The sequence below is a fragment of the Dermacentor variabilis genome, chromosome 4, assembly GCF_050947875.1.
Source record: "Dermacentor variabilis isolate Ectoservices chromosome 4, ASM5094787v1, whole genome shotgun sequence".
Classification (NCBI taxonomy): Eukaryota; Metazoa; Arthropoda; class Arachnida; order Ixodida; family Ixodidae; genus Dermacentor; species Dermacentor variabilis.
The window spans coordinates 7,650,452-7,663,236 of record NC_134571.1 but is presented as its reverse complement, the minus strand read 5'-3'; the positions used below and the strand labels follow the sequence as shown (position 1 = coordinate 7,663,236).

Sequence of the window (12,785 nt, the reverse complement as noted above, 5' to 3'; positions counted from 1 at the left end):
CTACGTTATTTTTCTATTTTGGACACTTAGAACATGGGTGCGTGTATGATATGGGGGCGTGTTAGACTCTAGAAAATACTACCAAATGAATCAGCAGTGTGTTTTGGCATTTTTTATGCTGTGACCAGCCAAATATTTCGATCAATATTGTTGCTCCTGTCAGGGTCAAAATTACGAAAGTCAAGTGTAATTCCAAATCTGCCACTGGCTTCAAGATATCCCATCCACAAGATCTGCTAAAATAATCCATTATGATTCAAGTTTTCTTCTCACCCTGCATGAATAGGTATTTAGACTATGTATTATAAGTGGAATACCAGACTTTAAAAGACAGATATCTAAGCTGATGCTATCTCCAATATTTCCACAAAGTGGGTGTAGCCAGTTATTATCCCAGCTTCAATTTCACAACCGCTATATGTGCCTTAATGTGAACAATTAAAACTTTATTAATGAAACTGTTTTAGCTAATTGAACATGGTGATTTGATATGCAAGTAGCATCCACCTGCACAAGTAATCTACCAGATGAGACCAAGTTATGCTGTCTGTCAATGGCAATTTTTTGCATATATCTGTGCAGTTGTTTTTTGTTAATGTGCAGTCTTTGCCAAAAGTATACAGACTAACTCCATGCCTTCACCATGCCACTATTTGGTTGTGCGGTGCAATTGCCATGCACTCCTGACACTCTAGGCCTCTGGAAGATGGGTATGCAAGAGTTCCTTCCATTCCCCCAAGACGTGGGGTTTATACCACAGGAACACACATCAACTAGCCCAACAGCAAATTTTAGTAGTAGCAGTCAAATTTGGTGACAATTTTGTTTAGTTTTAAGTATTGGGAACAACATACGAGTGTGCAAAGAACTACAGATGCTCCAGCCAGTTCTGCCAAGTCTGTTTCATGGTGAAGGTAGAGCAGCGAAGACACCACCAGTTTTGCTGTGCACACAATGAACGTCAGGACTTGAAACACCTGCAATACAACCAGAGAAACGGTTAACAATTACCCCTCCGAGCGTGTCTTTTTTATTTTCATTCTTTCGCACTTAAAGCAGGAATAATACATTGTACCAACCAATTTTATACAGATGCAAATAGGTACAAAACAAATGATGCACTTAAATCTCGATATAACGAAGTCGGTAAAATTGGCACATTACTTCATTATAATGAAATTTCACGGTATTGAAATTTGACTATTTATGCAAAAAAGTACAGTCACTGACGAATTTTTCTTAAACAGAAGGGGCCATAAACGTTTGCGAAATATCAAGAAAAAAAAAATAATTTCAATGACAAAAAAATTCTTGTTGGCGACCGAAAAATATGGTTTCAACCACGATATCAACACATTTCGCTTGCTGCACCTTAAGGGCCTGAAAGCACTATATAAGGGGGATGTGCCTTGAGTTTCCAAATAGAATAAAAAGCTACTGGTAACAAAATTAACAAAAGAAACAGAGCAAATAAAATGATGGAGGACGCTTAGTCTTCGCTTTTAAGAGTGGAACATGATAGCATTCAAAGATCCCTGACTGCTTCTTGCACATCTCGGCAAATGGGGCGTATGTAATTGTAATGTTTACCGGGTAATGTTTACCGTATGTAATTGTAATGTTTACGCTGGCTGCGAACGCTATTCACAAAGGTGGGCTTTCTGGTAGAAATGCGGCCTCTCGAATAGGCCGCGATGCAGCAGAGGCAAGCGCCATCTGGAGGTATTGCAAGGAACCGAGCACACTGCTCTGTGGCCTCCAAGATACGCACGCGCCGGCATGTGCAAATGGCGAATGTCTTGGCTGTTATATAAATGGTAGAAAGGCTGGAAAAGAGGTTTCCTTGAGTTTTCGATTAACAAAATTACAATTACAATCCAACGCTATTATGTCCGTAGGTGGTGTGTAAGTTATACTTTGATTTTTCTGCATATTTTAGCTTGAGAAATTCAATTAGTTCAGTAGCTTCCTTTCGCCATATGGAGGGATGGTTTGAAAATCTTTTTACTGGAACGACGTCCGATGCCGGATTTACTGAGACACGGGGCCTTTAAAGGGAAGCTGAAGAGTCTGTCGAATTAAATAAGACGCTCATATACGGATGCGGGAACCTTATAAACCATGAAGGTAAAATTTTGGGGGGGATGTTGCACTTAGGAGCGACGCAATCGTCGGTTAAAATTGGGCTGTAGCTCCGCGCCCAGTCGAGCGCCGCGCGCTGCTGCTGACGCTGACGATGCGAGCGGAGACCGGAAACCGCGGCTTAGAGACGTCAACACTGGTGTTCCGCTCCTTCACAGTCTCCGCGACCGTGCCTGACCGGGCTTATGTCTGCGTGTGTGCCGTCCTAATCTGCTTCGCTCGACCCTACATTCCTTTATATGTGTGTATATAGGAGTGGTAGTCGACTTGCGCAGCATCAATTGAACTTGTAGGCCGATCATGCCGGCGTTCTGTGCAGCCTACGCTTGCACGAACACCAGCGGCCGCAACGATGTTCCGATGTTCCATTAGTTCCTGCAAGACAAGAAGCTTGCAGCTAAGTGGGAGGCTGCTGTGAAGCGAAACAACTTCAAGCGCTCAGGAACAAGTGTTGTGCTGTAACCACTTCCATGACGATTACTACCGGAGTGTATCAATAATGCATGCTTCGGGTTCTCCTAAAAAAAATAGCACGCTGAACGGAAGGTGCATGTTTATCGCCCACCCTTGAAGCAGGTTTCATCACCAAGCGCCGCGAATTTTCTAGTCGCACGTGTGTTGTGAAACAGCCTGCATGCAGCTACCATAACGCAGTGCAAGCGTAAAGTTTGTATGTGTTGGAAAGCCTGCTCACGCCAAGACACTGCGCTCGATCCCCCTTCTCTCGCACACATAAGAAACCGACCATCTCACGTAGCCGACGGAATTCGCCGGTTACGAGTAGCGTGCGGATGGCGCGCTGGTGAAGGTTCTATACTACACTTGCTACAACAGCCGGTAAACTTTTCCCGCGTTTCAACCATCCGTGTAGATTGCCGACAGCTTCGGGGCAGCGCACAAATTCTGAAGATCGCAACACCGCTTACGTTTACGAGGAGGCATGCAGGAACATAACACTACAGTTGTTTGCCCGGAAACGTACTCACTGGAACACTGAATGCAGCTTAGCAAAAAACATACTCGCCAAAGAACATTTCCAACACAAGGAGATGCTAACACTTTGCCTTCGTTCGCGTGGAAAGCAGTGCTTGCACCAGCATTTTTTGCTTCTTGGAGAGGCCGGCTCTTCGCAATTGGCTCGTACATGTAGTATGTACGTACGTGTAGTATGTACAAGTATAAACCCCTTAAAAGTGATCTTGCACGCGACAGCGACAGCGCTACAAGCGAGGCGATGGCTGTCGCGTTCACTCGTCGTCTGCAAGCCGAACTCCACACGAGCGACGGCTTTGAGCGACGACTTCCCGGTATGAGGGCAGCAATATACGCGCAGAAACTAGCGTGACGCATGCTTTATCAATTTAAGTTGATGTATTTTACTAAAGAAGGAGCATAAAATATTTCTGAAGGTCTTGCACTAGGTTCTTATTCTTGCACGTGTAAAATTCAATAGTTTGCTCGTTCCGTGCGACAAACGGCAGTATTTGAGTTATGTACATCCAGTTTCCGCTTCGCACAATTGGCTAGTCGCTCATAGCATTTCCGGGCGACGAGCGACGAGTGCTAGATTTCTAGAAACGAGCGATCGAGCGCCAACACCGAGCGATTTGTTCAAGCGACGGCCCGTTTTGTCGCTCGAAGCCGTCGCCCATCACAGTCGCGCGCAAAATCGCTCTCGTAGAGTTTGGACTTAACGCCGAACTCCTCGGAGAAACGCAAGCTCTCGAAAATTTCCATGACCGTCTCAGCAAAACACCGCCAAACTACTTTGCACCGTGCTTCGTGCGTAGCGGCAGCAGTCGGTCCGGACGAACACCATTGTTGACGTCACGAGGCGCCTGACTAATCACAGGCGGAAACGAGGCGCGCGAGCTGGGCGTGTCTGCTGCTGCACTTTTCGTCGAAATAAAATATGTTTGCGCTTTCTTTCGCTCAATTTCGATGCGATATTCGAATTCAGAGGGTTGAAAACCACGGCATACTGCTCTTCACTCATTTTTTCTTGAAAAGCTTTCAGCTTCCCTTTAATGCTATCACGTAAAAAGTAGCGTATGATAGTATGAAAGCAAGTTAACAACACGTTATGGTGGGTGTGTCTCATCTGAAAGCAGGTGACAGGTTAATTATTTGCAAAATTTCTTCGATCTGAGCATAAAACTATGCTGTTAGGAAGTGTGTTCCACAAGGGTATTGTGTGTGGGAAGAAGCAGTTATTCATTGCCGATGTTCGGCCGCTTATGCATGCAATGCGCCGTGTGTGGGCTAATATCGAGGACAATCTGAGCGGCGGGTTCAGCAGTGCATGCCTTGTATGCGACTGATAAAAAGAAGGAATGAAGCAGGCAAAGACAAGCGATTATGCGGCGTGATTCTAATGCTGGAAGAGAGAGAGTCTGTTCTATAGCAGTTATACTGATGTACGGAGAATACTGAGATTTTATAAAATGTGCTGCATGATTACGTACTGCTTCTATTTCTTTGGCACGACACGATTGTGATGGATGCCATATTGATGACGTGTACTCGAGCTTTAGTCACATATATGTTGTCGGTTTTTTGATGTCAGCAGATGTGGATTTAAAATTACGACGTAGGTATTCAAGTATGCGTTACACCTCAGAACAGATAATCAGAACAGATGGTTTTGATGTGCGCTACCCATGATAGTAATAGCATTACATTCACTCCTAGGTACTCATATAAGTTTCAGCTGAGCTGATAGGGGACGAATTAATGTGGTATGTGTGGTTTATCGAAGTGCATTTGCACGAGAATAATACTTGCATTTCGACAAGTTTAAGGACATGAGCCATTGATTAAACTATGCAGCAATATTATTCAAATCATGTTACAGAGTAGTCATGTCGTCTGAGTTATGAACAGGGTTGTAAATAATGCAATCATTGGCAAAAAACCGCAATTTTGATTTTATGTTAGCGGGAGGGCCGTTGATATAGATTAAAAAAACAGTGGTGATAAACCTGCGTCTGAAGTTATTCTAGCGAATTGAGAATCGCTATCATTAGCAATGACAAACTGAACTTGACCTTTGAAAAAGTGTTCCAGCCTGCAGACTAGGTTTTGACTGATCCTATGGTTTAACGAGCAAATGATTGTCAGATACTCGATCGAATCCCTTCAAAAGGTACAGAAGTATGGCATCTATCTGAAGGAGCTCATCCATATAATGTAGCAAATCATGCAAGAGTTCTGCCAGTTGAGTTTCGCAGGATCGTTGCTCACGGAAACCAGGTTGTAGCGGATAGAAGTTAATCGATTCGAGATGTGGAATTACGTGTTAAAGAAGTTTGGCTGGGATACTAGTCTGAGAAATTGATCTGTAATTGGTGGCAAGTTCTTTGTTTTTGGTTTTAATAATTCGGACAATTTTATCTATTTTCCAATCGTTGGGAACAATTGAGTTTTGCAGGGATCAGTTAAATATTAGGCACAGTATTTTACTAGATATTGTAATGGTATTTTTCAGGAGCTTACTGTTAATGTTGTCGCAGCCTGCTGATGATGCTATTTTAAGGATTTTATTAGTTTAGATATTCCCTCCGGCCTGCTTGACAGTCACACAAAAAGCTTGGATTGACTACATACTGTGCTGGCAGGAAACACTTGAGATTAAAGGTGACCAACAATGACTTGTGACTTGCACAACTGATGCATGTGATATTAGAGTAATAATTTTAGTGTGCAGAAACCCTATGCGCTCCCAGTTTCTCATTTTTACTGGCATGGCATTGCCATCGCATCCAGTAATAGGTAGGGGTGCACAAATATTGAATACTACATTTCGAATCGAATATTGAATCAAATCAAGAAAAAAAGAAAGCCAGATATCGAACATCCGAAAAATTTTTACAAAGCTTATTGCTTACTAATTTTGTGCAAGAAAATATGGTCTCCTAGAATTTCTTAGCAAGAATGTTGCAAGTTATCAGTAACATAGGTACCTAGAAATCAAGATATACATCGAAATCAAGATATACAGTATCGTCTACTCTTAGTAAAGGAAACACCGAATTAGTGTGCCAGCACTGATTACAAATTTGTTCTAGTATATCAAGGTCTGGAAAATATTTTTTTTTATCGATAGAACTTTTGTTGAACACCACCAAGTGCTTTATTTCCTCTTAAACTAATGAATTAATACGTAGTGTTGTACAGAATACTAATGATGTTCTCGCTTTAATAGTGGACGTGTGTTTTTCAGCAGTCTTTGATTTATTGCATAGAAAGTTTTGCTTTCCACTTTTTATCCAAAATGCAGAAGGGCTATCCCAACTTTACAGCAGGTGGGTTAGGCCAATCTGTGCATCTCACGAAAGGACCATGCATCACGTGATTCTAGTAGCCAACTCGCCAACAAAAAGAGCAGGTGCTGTCTGCACCGTTTCATTGTGGGATTTGCCACCTGTCAAAGGTTCTAAAATTTGCAGGGTCACGGCAAGTTCCCATTATGCCCCCCCCCCCCTTCTCCCCCTCTTATTCATCTGAAATCTACGCCAATACATGCAACCAGAACATGACATTTTTGCACTCTAGTCTTGTGACGAGTTGCTCGAAACGAGAGAAGAAATAAAAAAGATGGATAGCGAGGGATATCCGGAGTTTACATATGGCAAACTCTGGATATCCAGAGTCCGCTGAGTTGGCAAAGGCAAGCCTAATCGAGTAGTTGAAAAGCGCAGAAGCGTATGAGAGCAGAGACACAATTATTGAATGCGTCTAGAGCAGTTTTACAAAAGCGTCCCACAATCTGTGAAACTGTGGGTGCAAGGCAGAGGAAACATAAACACTGTGGAAAGGGTGGCCGAATTTGCTGAAGAGTACACAACACGTAGAAAGCTGAATGCTGAGGATGAAAATTGGGACAGTCAAAATGTAATGCAGAAACAATTTACATTCAAAGAGAGATCACAGATGAAACAACCGGAGCATGTAGACACAGAGAAAAGGACATGAGAAAAGAGCGAGGTGAATTCAAATGGCAAAACTGTACAAAAAGAGCAGAAAAATGAATTCGAATCCTTTAGACCGATCCGCTGCTAAAAGCGCCACAAACTCTGACATATTGCTGCGAACTGCAGGAAGCCTAGCGTAGTTTTCTCCTATGTGCACGAAAGAGACGAGAACGTGGAACTTTTAAACTTATCTTCACAACCCGCATATTTATGATAAACCATGCGAGGTGTTACGAGACAGTGACGCCACCACGGACATTTTCCATCTGTCTTAATGATGATAAATGACTTCCCCGGAGAAGTAGCATGGTATAAACAGGTTGTGGAAGAACACAGTATGTGTCTGCTGACGGCGAAAGTCAAAACCAGTGAGCCGTTCGGGGAGCTCATGACCGACACTGCAGTTTCCAAATTCTTGTCGCTGCAGTACCCTTACATATTTTAAAACTGGTTGGAACAGTTACTGAGTGAGAAGGGGCTGGAACTTGGAGAGGATGTAGTACAGGCGATGACCCGATTCCAAGCTCGTCAAATCACGTCGCTTTCCCCTGAAAATGCAAAAGCCACTGCAACAGAAGTAGCAAAAGCCTCAGCAACAGAAACCAAGCTAGGCTTGAGGGATGAAAAAGCAGTTGAGGAAATCGTGTCAGCTGACCAGCTCAATGAAAGTGCATGACAAGGCATGTGTCAAAGTTCACACCTGCCGAGAGAGCAAGCTGACGCACTCACAAGCAAGACAAGGTCATTACTGTCACCTGCCCCAAAGAACTATGATCGGCTCTTACGTGTGGACAAAGAGTCACTAGCAGCCGAACAAAAGAATGACGTCAGCCTAGCTAAACTACCAGTAACAGCTAAAGAAAGCATTACTAGGCACAACGTGATGATGCACGAGAAATGAGGCTTGTTATATCGGCACTACATAGACCAAAAGGGCAGGATTCTGGATCAGTTAGTCATACCTATTAATTACAGGGAGGACCTTTTGGGTCCCTGTCATGGAAATGGGTGGTCTGGTCACCTAGGCATAAGCAAATCGAAGGAAATATTGCTTATGAAACGCTACTGGCCAGGCTGTCTCAAAGGAGTGGAAAACATTGTGAGATTGTGCGACACCTGCCAGTGCTTGGGTAAACCAGGAAATATATGGAAAGCTCCACTAAAGGTAGTGCCTTTAATATCAGAACCTTTCAGACGACTTTTGATAGACACAGCAGGGCATTTGCCAAAGACAAAGTCGGGTTGCAGGTACCTGTTTGCCATGCTGTGTCCGTCCCCAGTTTCCAGAGGCAATCCTTCTGAAAGAACTCAGCTCCCACGAGGTAGTAGACGAGCTTTTGACAGTATTCGCCCGAGTTGGGTTACCAGCCGAAATTCAGGCAGATCAAGGGTCAGTGTTAGAGTGATAGAGTAGTGCTAAATCTGCTGGAACGGCTAAGTGCAACACAGGAACTAGTCGAAAAGAATATAGGCATGGCACAAGAGGACGCCAAGCTCTATTACGACAGGAATGCGAGGCTTCGAACATTCAAGGCTGGGGACCAGGTAATGATCTTCAGACCTTCAAGAAAGAACAAGCTTGAAGTTCACTGGGTTGGACCCGTTAAAGTGTTGCACAAACTTTCAGATACTAACTATGCTCTGAAATTGCCCGGTCACAGGACGGATATGAGTGAGTCAGTGAGTGTCAACTTTTTTATTAGAAGGGGTAAGGGATAAGGGAGGCTAAGCTACGTAGGCTGCCAGGCTGTGCTTCACGATGGCATCTTCAGCTCGTGCCAGGACCCGTGTTTGGATGTCTCGGTCAGTACTGGAGAGAAGGGCCTCCCATTGTTCATCGGTGGGGGGTGGCGAGACGAGGTCGGCTGGTGGGGGATCTTCCGGACAGCCCCAGAGGATGCAGTTCAACGAGGCAACGTCGCCGCACAGGCAGCAGCGTGAATCAATGACACCAGGGTGGATGCGCGAATAGACTAGGGGGTGTGAATATACCACTCCAATTTGATGAAGCCGTATGTGGACCGGAGTGGAGTCGTTAACTTTACCATCAAAGAGCCGGATGACATTAATACTGAGTTTAATGACTGTAAGGCGACCTCCAACTCTGAAATCAGCTTTGAAGAAGTTGTAGAACACTCAATAAGCACGGACATTCTAAAACCCGAGCAGCTAGATGAGCTAAAGGGTGCAGAATTCTCATCCATGCTCTTGGGACAAAGGAACAACAACACAGTAGTGCAAACGATCACAAGGGCATTTATTGCACCTTTCATAGATCAATGCCTGCTAGCCGAGTTGCTATCCACAAAACATGCCGATGGGTGCGCGACAAATCTAGGAAGTGCGACTCACCGCGACCGGATAGTGAGCAAATATGTTCGCCCCATGTTGGATACCAACGCCTGGTCGTTCGCGCATACGGTCACGTGAATGGTCACGTGAGACGGTCTCACAGAAGCATGGATCGGCACACGCGCGGATGTCCGCGCCAGACGCCGACCCGCAGCCAAAGAGGAAGCGCCTTCTCCTTTCGGCGCCCAAGTAACCCCGCCGTGAGGTGGTGTTAGCAGCACAACACTCCCCCCATCTCTCGTACTGCGCTTCAACCGCACCGACCGCTGCGGGCCCCAGGCCACACGGCGAAGCCGGATTACAGGAGATGGGAGCTATGTGGGAAAACAATGTATCAGGGGACGCGTGAGAGTCGCGCATCCCCACAAGGAACTGCTAGGGGATTATCTCCATAGATTCAGCAATCGGCCAGGTACTAATAATGCATAAAATAGAGCTAACATCAATTGAACCCGTAAGATCAAAGCTCTATAGGGCATCTCCATGATGGAGAGACATTATGGAGGGATAGATACAGCGCATGCTAGAGTTGGGAGTTATTCATCCCACTGAGAGCGACTACACGTCACCGCTAATACTTGTGAAAACACCTAATAAGGACTCCCATCCGTGTGTTGACTACAGGGAGTTAAATGTCATCACCAAGGATCAGTTGTACCTGACTCCCAACATTGAGGAACGAATAGAAAGAGTCAGCGCTGCTAAATACATTTCAACTCTAGACCTTGTGCAGAGATACTCGATGATGATGATGTATAGGGTTTTGTGGCGTAAGGGCCAGTCATGGCCAAAGAGCACCAAGCAATGGTGTTATGTACTCGGTGAGAAAAGTAACAACAAAGGGTATGGTGGCTGTCTATGACGAGATAGTGTGGCTGTATAGAGGCATAAGACAAGAAGCAGGGTATAAACATGTTAACATAATGACAATGGCTCGTGAGGTGTGCTGTTAACCTAAAAGTTATACCGTGAAGGTGTGAGGTGCTAAAATGCATATATGTCAGTAGCACTACTGCCTCAACAAGGTCCTTAACTGAAAGGGCCCAGAGGCAAGTGCTATACAAAGCGCTGCTTTCGCAGCAGGAGCCTCTGATTAGAGGCCGTGCTACGAAACTTGTGGGCCTAGTATTTGTAATGCGTCAACATCCTGTAAAAAGTTAAAAACTGTTTTTGGGTTAAAAAGCGGGTCAGCACCAAGGAACATACATGGGTGTAAAGGGATCTGCTGTCGGTACGCTAGAGGGAAGTGCTTTTTTCTTTGAGATTCCGCTTCCCGACACTCCAGCAGGACATGGAGGATGGTCAGTGTTTCGCCACATTTACAACAGGTTGGAACTTCGCTACCGGTCAATAGATAAGAGTGTGTGCCATAGGTGTGGCCTATCCTAAGGCGACAGAAAATGACTTCAGTTCGCCTTGTTTTTGTTATTGGTGCGTAATTTCCTAAGTGTGGCTTAATTAAATGGAGTTTATTGGAAGTTTCGCTATCCCACATCTGTTGCCAATGCCTTCTAAGTTTTTTGCGCAAAAATAGCTTTAGGTCTGAAGGTGCGATACGTATAGAAGGGTTGCCAGCTTTTTTTGTAATGGATTTGGCAATTTCATCAGCCAGCGTGTTGCCCTCGATGCCCCTGTGCCCAGGCACCCAACATGCTATGACCTGTTTATTACACGAATATAATTTGCACAGGAGTGAATATAGATTAATGAGTATGGGATTCTTGAGGTTCTTGAGTGATATCAGAGATTTTACGACAGATAGGGAGTCTGTAAATACAATGGCTTTCTGTAGCTTTGTTTTCTTGATTTGTTGGACAGCAGACAGTATTGCGTAAGCCTCTGCGGTGAAGATGCTCGTTTCCGGGTGCATAACGTTGGATTCGGAGAACGATGGGCCGACAGCTGCATAGGAAACGCCAGCGTGTGACTTCGAAGCGTCAGTGTAAAATTCTGTGTACGGGTACTTGTGCTGGAGTTCTAAGAAATGCATTCTTATGTGTGCCTCTGGAGCGTGTTTTGTAACCTCTATGAAGGATGTATCGCATTCTATGTGCTGCCACTGCCACGGCGGCAGTGGCTTTGCTGGGGCCATAAGGTTTTGCTCAAGAGCCGGAACTTCCATTTCCTCAGAAAGTTTTCTAACGCGCAGAGAAAATGGTTCTCTAGCTGCAGGTCGATTATCAAACAGTGTTGCAGATGTAAGGTTGTTTATGGTTTCGTAACACGGATGGTCGCGGTTCGCGTTAACTTTCAGAAAGTAAAGGAAACTGCAGTACGACCTCTGAAGATGAAGCGACCACTCGTTGGCTTCAACGTAGAGACTCTCCACAGGACTCGTCCTGAAGGCACCGGTAGCCAGGCGGATGCCTAAGTGATGAATAGGGTCAAGAATCTTTAGGCCACTTGGGGTGGCAGACTGGTAAACCACGGCCCCATAGTCTAGGCGTGTACGTATAAGGCTTTTGTAGACATTCATGAGGCATTTCCTGTCACTGCCCCATGTTGCATGCGATAAGATTTTTAGAATGTTCATTGTTTTTAGGCATTTGTGCTTAAGATATCTTAGGTGCGGAATGAAAGTTAATTTTTTATCCAGAATAATGCCCAGAAATTTGTGTTCTGTGTTTACAGGTATGCGCTGTCCATTTAAGTCTATATTGGGATCTGCGGTCAGTCCTCTCTTTCGTGTGAATAACACACATGAGCTTTTATTGGCATTGATTTTAAAGCCATTTTCTCTGGCCCATTTAGACACTTTGTTCAGTCCAATCTGGATGTGTCGTTCACAGATTGCGAGGTTACACGACTTGAAACCGATCTGTATATCATCTACATATAGGGAGTAGAACACGCCGGGTGGTATTGCTGAACGTAAGGAGTTCATTTTTATGATGAAAAGCGTACAGCTGAGTACGCCTCCCTGCGGCACCCCAGTTTCCTGTGTATATGGTCTGGACAGAGCATTCCCAACTCTAACGCGGAACGTGCGATTTGTTAAGTAGCTTTCTATTATGTTGAGCATATTCCCGCGGATACCAATTTCTGAAAGATCTCGTAATATTCCAAACCGCCACGTTGTATCATAAGCTTTTTCCATGTCGAGGAAGACAGACAGAAAAAACTGTTTGTGTATAAAAACTTCGCGGATGTTTGCTTCTATGCGAATGTTGTAGAACGGCCTTCTCTAAAGCTGCACTGATAAGGATCGAGCAGTTTGTTTTCTTCAAGGAAATGTAAGAGCCTGCGGTTTATAATTTTTTCATAAAATTTGCAAAGACAACTTGTTAAAGCAATGGGACGGTAACTTTCCACTGAGGA

At 44.6% G+C, this 12,785-nt stretch overlaps 1 protein-coding gene across 6 annotated transcripts in view; it reads right to left on the bottom strand.

The window, feature by feature from the left end:
* Positions 1-12,785, bottom strand: part of LOC142578625 (multidrug resistance-associated protein 1-like) — a 289,636-nt gene that overhangs the window by 250,386 nt on the left and 26,465 nt on the right. For all 6 annotated transcript variants that reach the window (XM_075688047.1, XM_075688043.1, XM_075688046.1 and 3 more), the window contains one exon: positions 855-977. In XM_075688047.1, the coding sequence (XP_075544162.1) occupies positions 855-977 (123 nt within the window). The remainder of the gene's footprint in view (positions 1-854; positions 978-12,785) is intronic.